This window comes from Malus domestica, chromosome 17 (genome assembly GCF_042453785.1).
Source record: "Malus domestica chromosome 17, GDT2T_hap1".
NCBI lineage: Eukaryota > Viridiplantae > Streptophyta > Magnoliopsida > Rosales > Rosaceae > Malus > Malus domestica.
Genome location: NC_091677.1, coordinates 11,012,816 through 11,032,692, shown reverse-complemented (window position 1 = coordinate 11,032,692; position 19,877 = coordinate 11,012,816). Strand labels below are relative to the sequence as shown.

The following is a 19,877-nucleotide window of genomic DNA, read 5'->3' as shown; positions in this document are numbered from 1 at the left end:
CAAAGCACTCTCACGTATACAAACTTATGCCACTCAAACTCACATACAAAATCTCTCCCAAAGCCATCTATTTATACTAATAGATACCGTGGGTTTTACACAGATCCTATAGGATATAGGAAACCAAATCATAGACTAAAACCAAATCCAAAACAAACTAGAAAGTTGTACTCAATGATAACTTGCGTCCAAGCTATCCCAGTACAACACTTTTCCTAATTCTTGTTTTAGTTTAGGCACATGTTGATTTAATGCCAAATCCAACAATATCCATCTTGGCATGAAATTCATACTGAGGCATCCAACATAACTGCTTCCGTTGCTCCACCATATTTGCAAGATCAAACTTGATTCATCTGCACCAAATCCAAACAGTGCTCGAACATGGCTGCATTAACCATCTTTGTCAACATGTCAGTTGGGTTATCTTCAGTAGCAACCTTTTTAAGACGAATCTCATCTTCAGCTATCACTTCTCTCACAAGATGGTATCGTTCATCAATGTACTTAGTCCTTGGATGATGTACTTGATACCTGGCCAAATAAATTGCACTTTGACTATCACAATATACCACCAACTTGTGTTGTTCCACACCTAAGTCTCCTAATAACCCCAAAGTCCAGATTGCTTATTTGATGGCCTCAAGGATCGCCATGTATTCTGCTTCTATGCTTGATATTGCCATTGTTCGTTGTAGTATTGATACCTTAATATCCATTTAGCAGCATTCAAATGCTCTCTTCCAGGATTAAACATGAACCTACTAACAATTACAGTTGCGTGTGTAATATCAGGGCGAATGTATGCATCATACCTCGGGGTAGGGCCTGTCCTGACACGTGCTTGACCCACTGTGTTGACTGCCTAGGGTCGGGGATTATCGTGGTGATACCCTTAGTTATCGCAATAGTGTCCCTTACTCCTTTTACTAAAATGAGACTGGTGAAGATGGAAATCTTTCCTTTTGCCCTAAGATTGATATGTCTGTTAACTTGGCAAAGTATTAAGTAAGGCAGGGGGAGGCACCGCTGCCGTTTGGAAGGTTGAGGTCTTCTCATTTGGGTGGGTCTAGCTTCCACTTCCCACTTGCTGATAAGGGATAGTTGTTGGGGGTTTCTCTTGGTATATCTTTGCCTCGGCTGAGGCATGGTTATAAGCCTGCGCCATCACCTCAGATTAAGTCTTCCAAGTGTTGGCATTGATCATGTACTTAAAGAAACAGTCACGTAGGCCTGCCGTGAAGGCTTTGAGGGCAGTCTTGTCGTCTGCCTCGACACAACGGGAATACTCATGGCTGAAACGGCCAACATACATGCGTAATGACTCGTCTGGCTTCTGGCGAATAATGTATAAGTCATCTGCAGAGTGCAAGTGATTGGTCTATAAAATGTGTTGAGAAACAAACAGTTTCCTCAATTCCTCAAATGAGTCTACCGTCTCAGGTGAAAGACGGCAATACCAATTTAGAGTTCTGCCAAAGAGGGTGAAGGGGAAGAGAAGACATCATTCTTCATCGGTGTGCATCCGGTATGCCATGGTGGACTTAAAGAGGTTAATGTGTTCAATCGGGTCCTCCTTTCCAGTATAGAGTTGCAAGCCAAGATTCTTCTTTGTCTTTGCTTGGAGGAGGGTGTCGATGATCCTCCTTGTAAGAGGGCCAGGCCTAGGTTGGTTCCAATCAGGTATCTCAGCTTGTCGTTCGGCCTTCAACTTGTTTACTTCCTTAAGGAGCTGTATGACAAGAGGGTCCTGAGTGGAGTCATGTACCACTGGAGCTTTCTTTCGTAAATCTCCATCTCCTCTTGGAAGTAGGAATGTTTGATCAAGAGCATGTGATTTTTCCCTGGACTCACCGTACTGACTTCCAAGGTATGTCTGTCAGAACATCTCTGAGTCCCATATACCTTTTTGTTTCTCTAGGACTTATTGCCCCTTCCCCAAATTGGTAGCCGGCCTAGGACATGGGAGGGGACCGAGTCTTTCAGAGACCTTTGGGTCATTGATCTTTGAGCTTACATGGATGAGATTATCTCGACGTTTCTTTAGGAAGTCTCGACAATAACGAAAGACGGCTTTCGATCCTTCCACTCCTTCTGTAAGGAGGTGTCTTCCTCCACTCCTCCTGCTTCAGGTCAAAGCAGCTGGGTTGAGAGAAGTCTCATGTTGGTCGCCATTTCGATGAGTAGCTCGCTCCTCAACAGGAATACCCATGTCGAGGGCAAATGACCCTCCGTGTTGGGGGGCACCTAGTTGATGGTTGACTTCCACAGGGGTGATGAGCTTGTGTGTTTTAGTATATCTAGCCTCATGGAACATCTCGAAGACTTTCTCATACTGCTCTTGGAGGATCTCATTCTTCATCGCTATCTTGTTGTTCTGAGTCTCCAGCTCATCAACTTTAGCCTAAAGAGCAAACTTCTTTTGTTCATTCTTTCGTTGCTTCGCACCAGGTGCGATGAGGGTGTCATTCTGTGTGTTGTGGCTTCCTTCGCTCCCCATGTTGGAGAGGGATGTCTGGTCAAAAGAGAATGTACGAATTGTGGAAACCAGCTTGACAAAGTCGAAGAGAGTGGGAATAAGTGTCGTTCCCACAGACGGCGCCAAATGTTGATGCATAAAATCAGTGGGGACTTTGGTACAACAGAAAATGTTAAGTTTGCGACCTTCGCTAAATTGCTCCGGTCACTAGTGTGGATAAGTATGTAAATGGATAGAGACAGGGAAGCAAACACAAGATGTACGTGGTTCACCCAGATTGGCTACGTCCACGGAGTAGAGGAGTTCTCATTAATTGTGAAGGGTTTACACAAGTACATAAGTTCAAGCTCTCCTTTAGTGAGTACAAGTGAATGATTTAGTATAAATGACATTAGAAAATATTGTGGGAGAATGATCTCCTTTTATAGAAAAGAGTTTTTAGCTTTGTTTTAACATTGACACATGTCGTGTTGTGATTGGCTTCTGATGTTGACACATGTCGCCCTATGATTGGCTTCTGATGTCGGCACGTGTTGCGTTGTGATTAGCCTCCTGGTTGGAGGGAAACTCTTCTGGGTCCTTGACGGCATAACGTTAACCGGTGCTCAGTAGTTTCGGGATTGGTCAAGTATAGTACAAACATAATTTTTACATCTAGTTGTGCTAACTTAAGGTTGAATTGTGCAACTAGGACAAGCAATATTTGAATGGAGGAGGACTTAACCACAGGAGAAAATATCTCATTGTAATTATCCATTCCATGCTTCTGAGCATATCCTTTAGCCATTAACCTAGCTTTTGAATCTTACCAAGCTCTTGTCATGCATTCCATCCTTCTTTGTATAAACACACTTGCAACCTAGCGTTTTCCTTCCTTTAGACAGCTCCACCAATTCTCAAGTTTTGTTCTTGTGAAGAGAAAACATCTTATCATCTATTGTTTCATGACATAGACTCTCTTTTTCCCTATTTGATGCCTATTCAAAGTTTGTGGGAATTTTAGCCTCAATTATAGCAGTGCATATAACATCCATGCCATGCAATCCTTGTATTTGTAGGTAAGGATGTTTCCCTTTTTTTCCCCTTCCTTTTGGCTATGTAGTTATCTTGTGTCTTCAGTTCTTTTGGTATTGTCTCTTCTTTGTGAACATTCTCTTCAAATTCATGTTGATCTCCTTGTCTTTCTTCTTCCGCAGCTTCTTCACTTGGCTTTGAGTTCACCATGACTTGTTCCTCAAGCTCTACCATTTGAACATCTTCTTTTAACCTCATGTAACTTTCATCAAACATCACGTCTCTGCTAACTATAATCTTATTCAACTCAGGACACCAAAGTCTATAACCTTTCACATTACTATTAAATCCCATAAAGACAACTTTCTTTGCTCGTGGATCCAGTTTATTTTCCTTCATGTGAATGCAAGCATTGCATCCAAAAAATCATAATTTATCATAATCCTGAGCTATTTCTCCATACCACAATTCAATTGGTATTTTTCCTCTCTAATGTAGCTGATGGCAATCGGTTCAAAATACGACATGCATAGGTTAGAGCTTCTACCCAAAATCTCTTGGCAACTTAGCTTGAGACACCAAATAACGAACTTTCTCGAGCAAAGTTCTATTTAGTTTCTTAGCAATCTCATTATGTTGTGGAGTATGTCTGACGTTGAAATGGGGAGTGATTCCTTCCTTCCTTCTTTCTTTTATAGAACACTCACAATGATTTTTATACAAACATGGTGTAGTTCTGCTAAAATTTTTGTATTCTTACAACTTAGTGTCCTTTTGAGAGATGGAAAATCTAACCCTTCTATAGGGTTCTTGTTCCTAAGAGCCATTTTGAGAGATGAAAAACTAGTGACACCATTGTATGGGGTTCTTCTTCCTAAAAGTCATTTTGAGAGATGAAAGACTAGTGACACCGTTATAAACAGAAAAGACTTGTTTTCATTATTAATTGAACTTAGACATGGCTACTTAGTCAAAAGGTTTGGATTTCAAATCTCTCTACCATTCGAGAAGGCAAGGACACTCAACTCTTCAGTTTTCATAAGAACTTAGATTCCCAAAGGTTGCATTAGGAACTGTGGCAATGACCACACACATAACCATAATCGAATTTAATTCTAAGCCTAAAATGAATTTAGTTTAAAAGTAGAAGATGTTCAAAGGAACATACAAATAGAAACAGACACAAACTATAAGTGATGCAACCTTTAAATGTAGACATTTTGGGAGTAGTGACAACACTTAAAACTCTGCACGAATAAAACTTACAGCCTTCAAGTTCGTTAAGGTCTTGTGAACTGAAAACATTTTAATAAAAAAATCAACCAGAAAGAGGGCACATAAATATAAGAAACTCCACAATCACCGAATTCTTGTTCATAAACCCTAAAAAAATTGAAATCAAATGGAAAAAAACTTGCATAAACCAATTCATGCATTAGTTGGAAGATTATAAACTTCAAAATCACTATGCATCGGTAAAAAAAGCTTGTTTTTCTCTTTTCTCTTTGAAATCATCTTAGGGTTTTAACGTAAGATAAAGACTGTGTGGGTTTATTGATAAATTTTAGTTTTATTATTAATTTCATCTTGTACTTAATAGCAATTATGCAATAAGATAAAAGAGGCAATTCAGAGTTAAAATTTTAAAGTTTAAATTGGATATAGTGTGATAACTCGTCCCTAATTTTATGTTTTTAAAAAAATTTAAATGAGTGAATTGACGAAAATGCCCTAGAGGCGAGATTATTGACTTTCGTTGACCGTTAGTTCATGACGCTTATGAACTATTACTTTACCGTATTCCAGAAGCACTCGACGGTGCGAACGCATAAACGCAAGCAGAATTGAAAATTGGAACTATGACGAAGGTTTTATGGAACTACGAATCCGAAAAGTACTTCTGTAAAGATTATTATTTATTATTTTATATATTTCTCATAATTACGATATTATTATTTTAAAATTTTTTGTGAGAATTGAGGGAAGGAAGAGAAGTGGAACGGAGAAAAAGAGAAGAAAAGAAATAAGGGATTAGGGGCTGCCCAATAAGAAGGAAATGAGAGAAGAAAGGGGTATCGCTGACCAATCAAGGAGAGAGGAAAAAAGGAACCAATGAGAGACATAAGAAATGAGAGAAATGAGAGAAAAGAAAGGGAAGAGAATGAGGGGATAGGACCCGGATCCCCCTCGACCCAGCCTTTGACCCAACTCAGACCCAGACCTCCCCGAGCCTTTTCTGATGATATCCATCAATTTCTCCAACGAATCGCGGGGAACCACCACCACCAAACAACTCACCGTCGTGCTAGGTTCCATTCCCACCTAAGTTTGATGGCGTTTGGTCGCGATTTCATGACGAACACCCACGTCAACTCCTAGGGTACCCACGACGGCGAACCGCCGTTTCTGTAAGTTATGTTGTCGATCACCAATATCAAACAACTTCTCTCAACCCCAAGAAAAGAACCCAAGCTGAGATCGAGGCATTAGAAGTTGTTTTTCCGCCAAATCGTAGTACACCATTTCTAGTGTTTTCGGTTGGATTGAGTGAAATTTGGGCTTTTCCCAGCCAAATTGGATTTGGCCACAGGTATGAAACTTGTTCATCTCACTAAGACCTACTTGTGGTGGTGCATGGCAGTGGCGAGTGGGTCGAGGCACCCCCTGACCTTCCTAGGCTAAGTTTGATACCCCAATTCCATAGGTGAAGTCCGATTGATGAAATCTCATCATTTGAACATAGTTTTGATAGAGACCGCCACTTGATCCTTATATGAATTGATGATCCGACCGTTAGATCGTCACTAAACTTTAATACGTTATAGTACGTAATATTTAAGGATATTAGAAACTTATAGATCAGGAATCCGACGTACTGATCTTCTCGAATTGGATTTGTAAGTTTGTAAAATAAAACGTTGGCCGCCACTTAATTTTAGCAATTAGCGGAGATCCGACCGTTGGATCGTTCCAAAACTTTAGGATATTGTTCTAGAAGCATAATGTGGATATTTGGAAGTTACGGATCAGAAATCTAAGATGCAGATCTTCCAAATCGGATTACTTAGGGTTGTGGACCCTACCGTCGACCTTTGACCAACGGTTGACTTTTGGTCAATGGGTTTCAAATCATTCTACAATATCATTGAGGATGTGTTTTATGTAAGTTATGTGTTCTATCAATAAGAATTTTGAGACGTGATTTGATAATTGTTCTAGGCGCCAATCGTTTGTGATGCCTCGATATTCGTGCTAGGAAGTTGTAGCGCGAACTTCAAATATATATAAACTTTATAGTTACCACAAATGGTTTTGAATTGATTTATGCATTTCATGCCATTATTAAGAAATGTTGCATTGTTGTGAATTTGTGAAATGCCAAAATGACCCTACGGGATGCGCAAGTAAGTTCAGGTAAGTTTACTGTGTTGGTTGGAATCATTGCATCATTATGGCATGCTTATATTTATGTAGTGCTCATCATTGCTGCACCACGGTGTTAATGCTCCCGCCCCGGGCCTGGGCCAGAGCCAGTCCTTCACGTATAGGTTCACCTCTTGCACCGCACGCTCGCCTTAGATCCAAGTAGGTGTTAGCCCTGTCGTACAAGTCACATTAAGCGACTCCGACTTGTAGGTAACCGCCAGTCTTCACGTGATCGTAGCACTAGAGCGTATATTATTACACTTAGCCCTGTCGTACAGGTCGCATTAGGCAACTTCAACTCATGTGCTAACATAGATTGATGAGTAATAGGTTCAGTCATACAGGTCGCATTAGGGGACTTTAGCTTATGTGCTAGCATAGTTTGTTGTACACTGGATTTTATTTATATTATTGCTGAGATATGGTGATATGGCTTAGTTTTGGATTTACTGCTATTTGCATTTGATTTCGTACTTATATGTAGTATGATTTTCTGGAAACTATACAGGTTTTACGGCAAGGGGTTATAACGCTTTCAAAAGGTTTTTATTAAAACTTTATTTTCAGGCATACTCACCCTTGTTTTTCGCCCCTCCAGGTTCTAGCAACTGAGCTTTCATATAGACGATGATTATTGGCAAATCTTGGTGTAGACGATTACCATCGTTGGTATAATTCTCACCCTATTTTACCGTACTGTACTTATGCTCTGTCATCACGTGTGAAATGGGTTCATTCTCGCTCACAGCGCAATCTTGTATTTAGGCACTTTTAGGTTTAAATCTATTCACATTTTCCACATCACTACACTTTATGGCCTCCTCACCTTCCAGGTGTCGGTCAACACAACTCGATTCGGAATCCTAGTGGACATCCTGGGTCGAGGTGTGTCATGTAGAGTAAGATTATTATTTTTTTTTTAGTCAAATGATAGATTTGTTAGATTAAATAGGGTTATTATACAAAATAGTCCATGAGATTTGCATGATCAATAGAAATGGTCCCTAAGATTGTCCACCATCCATGATTTTGGTCCTTCCGTTAAAAACTCTGTGGGCAATTTTCAAAGCTTCGTAACTTAATCGATTCTTAACCAAATTCGACCCATAATATATCAAAATGAAGATAAGAAAGTGTAGAACAAGATTATACCTATTTGGAAGCCCAATGATTGCTAGAGATGGTCAGAAAATAGTCTGAAAGGTGACTGGTCCGTGGAAAAACTGGAAAACTCACCAGAAACTGGGTAAACTTTAAATTAAACTTTCATAACTTCTTCAATACTCAACGAAATCGAGTTATTCATTCGAGCCGTTGTTTGACCAAACCATGGCGAGTTAGCCTTCGAAAAAGGTCTCATTCTCTTCGTATCGTCAAGAAAGTATGATTTTCATTTTTGAATCATTCGATTTCGTTGAGTATTGAAGAAGTTATGAACGTTTAAAATTTACCCAGTTTCCAACGAGTTTTCCAGTTTTCCCGCAGACCAATCACCTTTTAGGCTATTTTTTGACCATCTTCGACAACCATTGGGCTTCCTATTAAGTACAATCTTATTCTACACTTTCCTATCTTCATTTTGATATATTATGGGTCGAATTTGGTTAAGAAACGATTGAGTTACAAAGCTTTGAAAATTGCCCAAAGAGTTTTTAACGGAATGACCAAAATCATGAATGGTGGACAATCTCAGGGACCATTTCTATTAATTTTCAACCTCAGGGACAATTTCTATTGATCATGCAAATCTCAGAGACTATTTTGTATAATAACCCGATTAAATATTAAAATAGGGAGCTGACGGGATTCGAACCTATGTCGTGGTACAAGGGCAACATTTATCTCCACCACTGTGGTAAAAAGTCACTTGCTAAAGTGAAATTATATGAATTAAAATAAAATTTTCCAACACCACTTAGTACTACAATCTAGTGGTATTCCTCTTCACTTGTAAGTGAGAGGTCTTAGATTCGATTCTTGCCAAAGATGAATTTGAGCCACATTACTGCTAGCCCCATTGTGAGGTTTAGCACATTCATCCACCCTTTAGTGTACATAAATGCAAAAGAAAAGAGTAAATTGTAGCAATGGTCCCTAAACTTTAATCAAATTAGATCAATGGTCTCTCAACTAAAAATCAATTACCATTGGTTCTTTTACTCATCAAAACGTGTAGATGGTCATTTTCGTCAACTTTATCAAAATTTTGTTAAAATGAGTTACGTTTGAAAGACCATTGCTACAATTGGGTTAAACTTGAGGGATCATTTCTCCAATTGGGTTAAAATTGGGGGACCATTTCTCCAGTTGGATTAAAGTTGAGGAACCATTGGTAATGAATTTTTAGTTGAGGGATCATAGTTGCACATTTTGATAAGTTGAGGGACCAATGGTAATGAATTTTTAGTTAAGAGACCATTGTTCCAATTGAGTTAAAATTGATGGACCTATACTACAATTTACCAGGGTTGGGCACGAGCTGGGTCGGGCCCAATTTTGGAGGTACCGGGCCTTACCCGTTTTAAACAGTAACCCAGGGGGACGAGGGATTTTGAGTTTTGAAACCGAACCTAACCCGGCCCGTTTGATTCGAGACGGGTCCATGGGTCCAACTCTTATATATATATAATTTTTATAAACTGCAGTGCACGACAGCACTGCAGCAGCATAGGTGTTGTTTCACTACATGGAAGTTAGTGACGTAGAGCTCATTCACATCAAACCCTTTTACCTACAGAATACGAAAACAGCTTAGTTTGCATTCAATGCTAATATAAAACATCAAGCAAAGAGGCGAAAGCCAAGCCAACAAACGAGAAACATTTACCTCAGCATTACTCTCAGCATTCTCAAGCAAATCAAGAATGAAATTAGCAGACTTAACCGGCCAATGTCCCTGACCATTGGACTAGCGGTTCTTCAACTGAAGAAAACTATGAGCAGAGTCGTGCACCACAAATATGGGTCTAAGTCAGACGGATGAGATGACTAATTCATCGTTTCGAGTTGTTCGACTTCGTCGTTCATCCATTTGAGTTCGTCAAAGAGAAAGAGACTGATTTCTAGAGAGTGAGTTAGGAAGAGAGATCAAGGCCTGATGATGATGGCAACGGACGGAGCGAGGAAGACAAAAGCGAATCAGGATGAGAGATTGAGGTCTGATGAAGATGGTGGCGGCGTACGGAGCTGGGACGGTGGGAGCAGGGGCGGATCTATTAAGGGACCAGGGTGGTCCTGGGACCACCCGAAGCTCGAAAAAATGGCTGTGAGGATCTTCAAGGACCACCCAAGTCTGGGCAGTGATGGAGAAGAACAGCAGCCATGGCTGCTCTGGTCGCTGTGCATTTTAGAATGAGGAAGAAGAAAGCCAAATTTTTTTTTTTAAATGACTTGGCCAAAACGACGTCATTTTGAGCCAAGTCATTAAAAAAAATTAAAACCTCACGCGAGAACCCTCAGACTCAGCTTCTTCACACAACAATCAGAACTTCACTTTACCAAGTCGTTCAACTCTCTTCGTTCTCGTTACCAAATCCTTCACACAACAAGGTCCGCTCTCGTTCCTTACGGTGTCGGCATCGATCAACTCTCTTCTGCACTGCACTCTAGTTTCGGAATCTGATATTGTAATTTTGATTGCACTGCACTCTAGTTTCTGAATTTGAATCTGAATCTGATTGCTTGCACTGCACAGCAATCAGAACTTCACTCTCTTCTCGCTCTCGTTCCTTCAGGTTTGTACTTTACTACTCTGCTCTATTTAACTCTGTCCATTAAATGATTTTTCCATCCACTATCTGAATCTGATATTAAATTATTTGTGTTTGTGGTGTTAGATATTTAAATAATTTTACTCCACCATTTACAGTCGGATATTGCCTTATTATATTTCTAATTGCCTTATTATATTTCTAATTGCCTTATTATTATCTGTTAGTTGTCTCTCTCTCTCTAAAAATTTGTAATTTTGCTTGCTTTTGTGAAATGGGTATTAGATGAAAACTATGAAATGCAAATTATTTGATCACATTCTTAAAGTTTCAAATTGAAAGAGTTTATAGGATGATTTTGTTGTTTTCGACTGAAGTTTCAGTATGTTAATTGGTATTTTGAAGTGTTGAAAGGCTATAATGTTGTGCAATTAATTACTTGGTTTAAGCAGCTATTTCGTTTTCCATTGTTGGTCAATCCTTCTGTTTAATTTCTGCAGATTAAAAACGGAGATGTGCGAAATTTGGCAAACACTGAGTTTCTTCTAGTGAAGAAGGATTGGTCTTCTGAAATTCAGGTATGTGATTGATCACAAAGAGTGTTCTTTATACATATTTCTATTTGATTTGTAGCTATTTTAAAATTTCCGTTTGATCCAAAGGCCATTGTCAGAAGGTCAAATTTGAAATGCAAGGTTTATTAGGAACTAAAACTTAACTGTGTCAATTATTCTTTTATTTTCTTCAATAATGTAATGAGGTTGTATCGTATGTATTTTACTATTTAAGTGGTCTAATTGGACTGTTAAAGATGGTAATTGGTTGATTTGATAATATGGTTTGATCAAGAGGACTAGGGATTGGTTTCCTTTAACATCCAACTGCCCTGGTAGTGTAAATTATTTTGAACTTGATAGCATACTTAAGTTTTGTTATCACTGCCTTATTGGGATCATAATAAAGGAATAAGGGCAGGGTTCATGTACAAGCATAGTGTTCATTAGGCAGAAATTGTCTAGAAAAGGGTGTGTAATGTGTTGGCTATATGTATTGTGAATTGGAGAGTCCAACTAGTTTGTGATGCTAAAATGGTGTGTAAAAATATGTGCTTTCTTTCGATATTGTTTCCATGCTTGTTTTCTGAACTTGAGGTGGTAGTGGAATTGCAGGGACTATTTCGTAGAGTATAGTGAGTTGATCAAGCTGCAGCCTTTGGAAGGCATAAACTATATATTCTACAATCTGTACGTTTCTCACAAGTGCAAGGTATGTTTTCGTTCACCTCTCTAGCATTGCCTTTGTGTCTGCATTTTTGCTATATGCATCTCTAGCATTGCCATAGTGTTCATATAATATTTGTTTAGTTTCATCAATTGATATAGATTTTTTTATTAATTGATATGTGTAGAAATTAGAAGTATGGAACAATATTACAAGCGAAAATCATCATCAATTAGTTCGGACAATCATATTCCAAATAGTTCATCTCCAAACTTGGATAGTTCCAGTCCTATTCCGAACAGTTCCCCTCCAATTCCATGTAGTTCTAATCAAATTGGGGGTAATTCCACTCCACAACAAAATGAGTTAAAAGTTGATTTGGATAATCTTGAGAGAGATCCCGGAAAGAGAATTCCAATGAAGGATTATCCTCCAGATATTCGAGATGAGGTCCGAATAGCATATATATTAATGGAGCCTTTTAGAGCTAAAGATCATGATTTTCCATTCACTTTGCATTCGAATAAAAAACAACGGTTTGTTGATAATTGGTTGAAGGAATTTCATTGGTTGGAATATAGTATATCTAAAGATGCTGCATTTTGCTTTTATTGCTATCTATTCAAATCAACTTTGAACAATCAGGCAGTGACGTCTTTACTGAGGTAGGCTTTCAAAATTGGAAGCATGCAAGAGCCTGTTTTGAAAAACATGTGGGAATGGTTGGTAGCTTTCACAATAAAGTTGTTGAAGCTGCTGGTAATCTAATGAATCAAAATACACATATTGAAACAGTTTTGGTCAAACAGTCAGAAGAAGCTCGTATGGCTTATCACACTTGCTTGAATGCATCAATTGATTGCACTAAGTTTTTGTTGCGACAAGGTCTTTCATTTCGTGGTCATGATGAAAGTGACACTTCAAACAATAGAGGTAACTATTTGGAGCTCTTGCAATTCCTTGCGGATCATGATGAGAAAATAAAGGCTGTTGTGTTAGATAAAGCTCTGGGAAATCTCAAACTAATAGCTCCTTCAATACAAAAATATCTTGTTCATTCATGTTCTATTGACACCATTAAGTGATATGAAGAATGCTAGGTTCTTTTCTCTATTGGTTGATGAGGCACGTGATGGTTCTATAAAGGAGCAAATGGCGGTGGTTTTGCGTTATGTGGACAAAAATGGGAAAGTCATTGAAAGGTTTGTAGGAGTTCAACATGTTCCCGACACCACTTCAAACACATTAAAGGAGTCTATTGATGCCTTCTTTCATTTCAATGAGTTAAGCTTCTCCAATTTATGAGGGCAAGGTTACGATGGTGCTAGTAATATGAAATGTGAGTTCAATGGACTCAAGACAAAGATTTTGAATGATCAACCTTGTGCATTCTATGTTCATTGCTTTGCTCATCAACTCCAATTAGCTCTTGTTGTTGTAGCAAAGAATAATGTTGATGTTAACACATTCTTTCTATTGGCTAATAATGTGGTAAATAATATTGGAGCTTCATGTAAGCGTCGTGATGCACTTAGAGAGATGAAACAAAAAGAACTTATGAAAGCTCTTGAAAATGATTCTCTTATGACGGGACGAGGCTTAAATCAAGAAACTAGTCTCAAACGTGCCGGAGCTACAAGATGGAATTCACATTATGGTACTTTGATTAGTTTGATTACTATGTTCTCATCTGTGGTCAATATGCTTGAAATGATTGTTGATGATAATACCAATGATAGTGTGGCAGAAGCAAATAGGTTATTGAAAGACATACAATCTTTGGAGTTTGTGTTTCTCTTATTTTTTATGAAATCTATATTGGGAATCACGAATGATTTATCACAAGCATTACAAAGGGATGATCAAGAAATTATGAATGCAATGGCTTTAGTCAACACAAGTAAAGTACAACTACTCTATATGAGGAATGATGAGGGGTTTGACCTTTTGGTTGACAAAGTATTGTCATTTTGTGTCCAACATCATATTGAGGTTATTAACATGGATGAGACATATGTAGCTCATGGGAGGTTGCGCCGTAATACCCACAAAAAGACCAACCGTCATCGTTACAAAGTGGAGCTCTTTTCTGTTGTCATTGATTCCCAACTTACAGAGTTAAATGATCGCTTCAATGAAACAATTACCGAATTGCTCATTTGTTTGGCTAGTTTGAGTCCAAATGATTCTTTTGCAGCTTTTGACAAAGAAAAGCTACTTCGCCTTGCTCAATTGTACCCTTAAGATTTTACGAAGCAAGACCTATTGGCACTTGAAGATCAACTCGATATTTATATTCATTTTATGCGTTCGAGAAGTGACTTTTCTCAGTTGCAAAGCATTAGTGATCTTGCAAAGAAAATGGTGGAAACAAGGTTGCATCGAGTATTTCAAAATGTGTATTTACTTATTGAATTGGCTTTGGTTTTACTTGTTGCAACTGCTTCAGTGGAGAGAGCATTTTCTGCCATGAATATCATTAAGAGTCCACTCCGCAATAGAATGGGGGATCAATGGTTAAATGATAGCTTAGTTGTTTATATTGAGAAAGATGTTTTTTCTTGTATTGACAATAAAACTATCATGACACGTTTTCAAAGTATGAGATCCCGTCGTGAACAAATTTAGTATTTCTAGCTTGTTTAGCACAAAAATTATTAATGAAATTTGTAGTTTGCCATTTATTTGTTCAATGATATTTTCGTCTTTTTTTTTTTTGGAACTTTTATATTGGGACTACCCTTTTGGAACTTTTATATTGGGACTACCCTAAGTTAAAATCCTGGATCCGCCAATGGGTGTAATGAGAGGAGTTAGGATGAGAGATCGAGAAGACTTGGATGAGGAAAAAATTTCAATTCTATTATTCCATGCTAGAAATGGGCCAGGCTGGGGGCATGTTCCCTCCTATTTTAAGATCTGCCACACCCTGCTAATTTTGTATACCTGAACCACCTCCCCCCCCCCCCCCCCGGTGGTTCCGTTTTGTGTTTAAAAATTTTGGACCAGCCCCGTATACGCCCCAAACAGTGGGTACCCACGAATCCAGGACCGTTTGCCTACCCCTACAATTTACTCCAAAAGAAAATGACCCTTGAAATCTTGAAGAAATGAAAGTAGTAAAGAAGGAGGCGCGAGCTCAGGAGAGGACCAAGTTAGACGCGCGCGCACCATAACCCAACTCAGAACTATAAAATCGGGGTAGTCCAACAGCTTCAATTCTCCAGACTTCGGTCTTCGGTCTTCCGGAACGCAAAATTTGGGCGATTCATTCAAAAAAAATCTACTGGTACGCCTCCCTCCATCCTTCAATTCCAATTAAATCCCATCCTCTCTCCTCTCCCTCTCTAAAAAAGCACCTTCATTTTGATTTGATTGGAATCATTGAATCCGAGTAAATTTTCTATGCTTCAAAAGTTGAAATTTTTGAAAATGGTGCAGGATTTGGGTAAATTAATCGGTTGTTGTTGGTGAAAATCGCGGTAAAAAATGGGAGTGAAACAAGCGTTAAAGAGCCTGGATGCGTTTCCTCGGGCGGAGGAGCACTTGCTGCAGAAAACACAATCGGGGGCACTCGGTAATTCTCTCCAGATTTTCGTTTTTGTTTTGTATTTTTTGTGAATTGTGTTTTGGATGGTTGGGTTTTTTGTGAATTGTGTTTTGGATTGGAAATTTATTGTTTTTTTTATTTTGTAGTTTCTGTTGTTGGGCTGCTTATAATGGCGACATTGTTTGTGCACGAGCTGAGATATTATCTCACTACATATACCGTCCATCAGGTTCGAATTTCGAATGCATTGCTTTCGTTTTCGGGGGATTTTGTTAGGTGAATAAGTGGGTAATGAATTGAAAGAAATGCCATTGCCATGGGATTGTAAGTTGTCTAATTGAAAAGGGTTGTATTTTTTGGCAGATGTCTGCAGACTTGAAGCGCGGAGAGACTCTTCCGATTCACATAAATATGACATTTCCAGCTTTACCTTGTGATGGTTAGCATGTTTTTTTTTTCTCTTGCTATTTAAGTGAATGCCGATTTCTTTGTAGGTTAATATGTTCATCATTTGGTAGCTTTGTGTGATGATAATCTTCGGCTTTCAACGTTTGATTGCAGTCTTGAGTGTTGATGCAATCGATATGTCAGGCAAGCATGAAGTAGATCTTGACACAAACATATGGAAAGTAAGAGACTTTATTGATTCTTATGTATTTTCCTTTTCTTGATATTGGGGTGCAATGTAATATGGTGTTTCATGTCAAAAAGTAAAGAACTGCATTTGTACAATGATAAAAAAAAGTGTTATATCTGTTTAAACTTTTATGAATGCATTACAAAGGTTTTGGCTTCTAAGTTTTATCCTCACGTTTGTCATACACATGCTGCACATTGTTTGCTAGGTACCAATTTAACTGTTCAAGTATGAGACAAGCAAACATAATTCGTTTAACCTGCACCACTTCATATGGGATTCTTTGGATCTTCCTTTACTTAGTGCTTTCTCAAGCTTTTTTTGTGGTGATTCTTTGCTGGGCCATCATTGGTTTTAGGCTTTTCGAAAAGTTGGTAGTGATGACTATTTTTGTTCTTTCCCTTGATCCACTGGCTTAAATTTTGACTATAATCTCATAGCTATTAGACTACCTTTACCCATGCATTTATATTGTAAGATTTAGTTTTTAAAATTGGCAACTTGTGATCTGTCTCTGTCCTTCCCTTCTCTCATGGTTATTCTCCTAACCAGTTTAGAGTGGCTGCAGCTTCGCCTGAACAGTCATGGACACATCATCGGCACTGAATATGTGTCTGACCTTGTGGAAAAGGAGCATTCTCACAAGCACGGTAACGTCTGTGTTGCATTACATATCACATTTTGTTTTGATTGTATGTCTTGCTTTTTAGATTTTTGTTTTCTGATAAAGAACCTTGGCCAGGTGACGGCAAAGATCATCACGACGATAAGGACAAGGAAGTTCATCCAGAAGGAGCTTTTGATCAAGCTGCAGAAGATCTTATCAAGAGGGTAAAGCATGCAATAGCAAATGGAGAAGGATGCCGGGTATATTCATAACACAGATCTTCATTTTTTGTACTAATGAACTGCACTTGCTCCTTCTGATATTGCATATATCTGATATAAAATTTTGCTGCAGGTTTTTGGTGTTTTAGATGTCCAAAGGGTTGCTGGAAACTTTCATATATCAGTTCATGGGTTAAACATTTTTGCTGCGCAAATGGTTAGTTTGCCTTATTATCTTGTTTTCTTCTCCCTCCAATTTCTTTCCATTTTGTGATTCCATGTGTTCTAGAACACGCAAAGTGCTGTGCCTGGTCTGAAGTACTTATGGTTGATACAAATTATCGTCCCCTGAATGAAAATTTTGATAAAATTTGGTTTTTGGCATTTTGAACTGCCAAACCATAGGATCGGTTCATTTTGACTAGATAAACTCTTGTTTAAATCCTATTAGATATCTTTAATCTTTTTTTTTCAACTTTTTGGGTTTCGAAATGATATGGGGAATTGGGGATTGAAGGTGCTTGAGTAAACTTATCCGTCTCACTTGTTGTATCATGGGGGTGCTTTGTGGATCAGTATTGTGCCAACTAGCTTTTTTTACTATAGCATATCTTTAAAGCTTGCTGACTCTAGTTTATTACAGCTTCCAACTTACTGTTTCTGTGCAGATTTTTGAAGGATCTAGAAATGTAAATGTAAGCCACATCATACATGACTTGTCGTTTGGCCCAAAATATCCAGGAATTCACAACCCACTTGATGGGACAGACCGAATTTTGCATGACACAAGTGGCACTTTCAAATATTATATAAAGGTTTGAATACTTGAACTTCTTCTGGGTTAATATACAGCTATTTGGTAGATTTAAATATCTGGAATCTGCAATATACGCTGGCCTATTTCATGCACGTCTGTGCAGGAATGCTTGCTTCTTTCTTTTTTTTCGCCCAATCAGGACTGCTTGCTTGAGTCTAAGCCTTAAAATGAACGCTATTTTTTCTCTCCCTTCTGTTACTTCTGGAAGATAAAGTAGATGTCCCATATTTTAACTCAGATAGGAGAGATTCAAAGCAAGAAAGTTTCCCGGCTAGGAAGAGACTTGCATCCAAAAAGGCATACTAGCCAAGAACTTGTCTTTCCCATCAAGAATTTATACTGTTTCTTTCATTAAGTGGTCTGCAATACTTTGCTAATACCGAAATAAGTCGAGTAATGGTATTCATTACCTTTTTCTCGAATTAATAATTATGTCTGCGTTCAGAAATGGATACCTGAATTGATTTTATCACAATAATTATACCTAACGTCTATAAGAAAGTTGTACACTTCCCGGGTCTGTATCCTGTCAGTTCTTCTGCCTCAACGTCGAGGCATGACATACGTACCGCTTACCTTTAGAATAAAAAAGTCAATCAACCTCATGTGTCAATGTCATTACCAACCAAATATTAGTTATTTGATTTGATTTGCTTTTTGTATTGTTAATTGGTTAGTTCCTTATCAAAGTATAATGGAGTTTTGCTTCATTTGTCAGTAGGCGTTTTGATATAGTTCAGCACCACAAGTCGTGAACGTGAAGAGGATTCAGAAGATTCATTTTTTGAAATATTAAGCATCTGTCTTCAAACTAATGTTTTCAAACGATCCAATTGCTAGGAAAAGAAAACCAGAAGGATTTGTTTCATGTTCTGATATATTCTTTATAGACGGTTTTCGTGAATAAATTAGCAAGCTTGATGATCTATGCTGAAAATGTTTCCTTTCATTGCTGTGCAGATTGTTCCAACTGAATATAGGTATATCTCAAAAGAAGTTTTGCCAACCAATCAATTCTCTGTCACAGAATATTTCTCTCCTATGAAGCAGTTTGATAGGACATGGCCAGGTAGGTTTATAAGAAGTTTATTTGTCTGTCCCTTTTATTGAGTTCATGGTGTTAAATATCGACCCTGTTTGTTTGTGTCCAGCTGTATACTTCTTGTATGATCTCTCACCAATTACTGTAACTATCAAAGAAGAACGCCGCAGTTTTCTCCATTTCATCACTCGGCTTTGTGCTGTATTGGGTGGTACCTTTGCGTTGACAGGTTTGTGTTTTTCGCTCATTCTGTATCATTTTATTTAAGTCAACATTATCAAAATAAACGTGGATTTGGAACTTCCGTTTCTGTTTATTGAAGTTCCAACTAATCGATCTGCTATATGTCAGAGTCTAGGCCATCAAAGTTGAAACTTCCATTCGTACCATATTTTGTTGCAGATGGGAGGGTCTCTTTTCATTAATTACCCATTCCATTTAACTCTGTAATTCCTTCTCTTGCATCAGGAATGCTAGATAGATGGATGTACAGGTTTGTTGAAGCATTGACGGCCAAACCACATGCTAGAAGTGTACTGCGATAAATTCCGGGAGTCTGCTAATACAATTTACTCAAGCGCATCTACAGATGGACACTAACGTTTCCCGGTTAGCAAGTGACATTGGATGTAAAACGGAGGCGAGACCTGAAATGTGCATTACTGCTCATGTAGCTCACTTATTTGCTCCCCCTCTTAGTGATGACCAATATGTGAAAATACATTGGCATCTCTTTATACATATTATTATAGTTTTCGATCTGCCAGAGGGAAACTCATGGTTGTTGTAGCTAAATCGATACACGCATGATTCTTTACAGATTCCTTCAATTTACGTAGTTTCGATTTAGGCACTGTTCAAATTTTGGTGACATGTTACGAGCAGTTATAAGCTCTTGCTATTAATTTTCTGTTAAATTTTTCTCGTTCCAGTTGTCAAAATCTTGCACTCTAGGAATTATCTTCAATTGAATTGTGCTAACAATCGAGGGCAGTGATGAGTTACCGTCGATGACCATATATTTCGGTTATTCGTTTTGAAGAATGTTCAAACTTATAAGTTAATGTGATGTGCAATTCTGTCCAAGCTTATAAGTTCATGTGAGGTTCAATTCTGTCCAAAACCTGAGCCAACCTGCTTCGCGCCCAGGCCT

At 38.3% G+C, this 19,877-nt stretch overlaps 1 protein-coding gene and 1 long non-coding RNA gene across 3 annotated transcripts; both read left to right on the top strand.

Moving 5' to 3' along the window:
* Positions 1–10,439: 10,439 nt before the first annotated feature.
* LOC139193904 (uncharacterized) lies at positions 10,440–14,298 on the top strand. The gene is made up of 3 exons (XR_011578441.1): positions 10,440–10,653; positions 11,130–11,207; positions 14,022–14,298. It is a non-coding gene; the product is annotated as an uncharacterized lncRNA (long non-coding RNA).
* A 467-nt stretch (positions 14,299–14,765) lies between these two features.
* Positions 14,766–19,649, top strand: LOC103405093 (uncharacterized). Of its 2 annotated transcripts, none has more exons than XM_070817660.1 (12): positions 14,766–15,139; positions 15,292–15,427; positions 15,547–15,629; positions 15,764–15,839; positions 15,962–16,029; positions 16,606–16,687; positions 16,780–16,904; positions 16,999–17,082; positions 17,534–17,680; positions 18,643–18,751; positions 18,834–18,953; positions 19,193–19,649. In XM_070817660.1, exons 2-12 carry the CDS (start codon positions 15,340–15,342, stop codon positions 19,267–19,269), a joined length of 1,059 nt encoding a protein of 352 aa, XP_070673761.1. In that variant the 5' UTR covers positions 14,766–15,139; positions 15,292–15,339; the 3' UTR covers positions 19,270–19,649. The 2 variants fall into 2 exon arrangements, with proteins under 2 accessions (XP_070673761.1, XP_070673760.1); XM_070817659.1 differs by having other exon boundaries at positions 14,969–15,139; positions 16,768–16,904.
* The last annotated feature ends 228 nt before the right edge of the window (positions 19,650–19,877 follow it).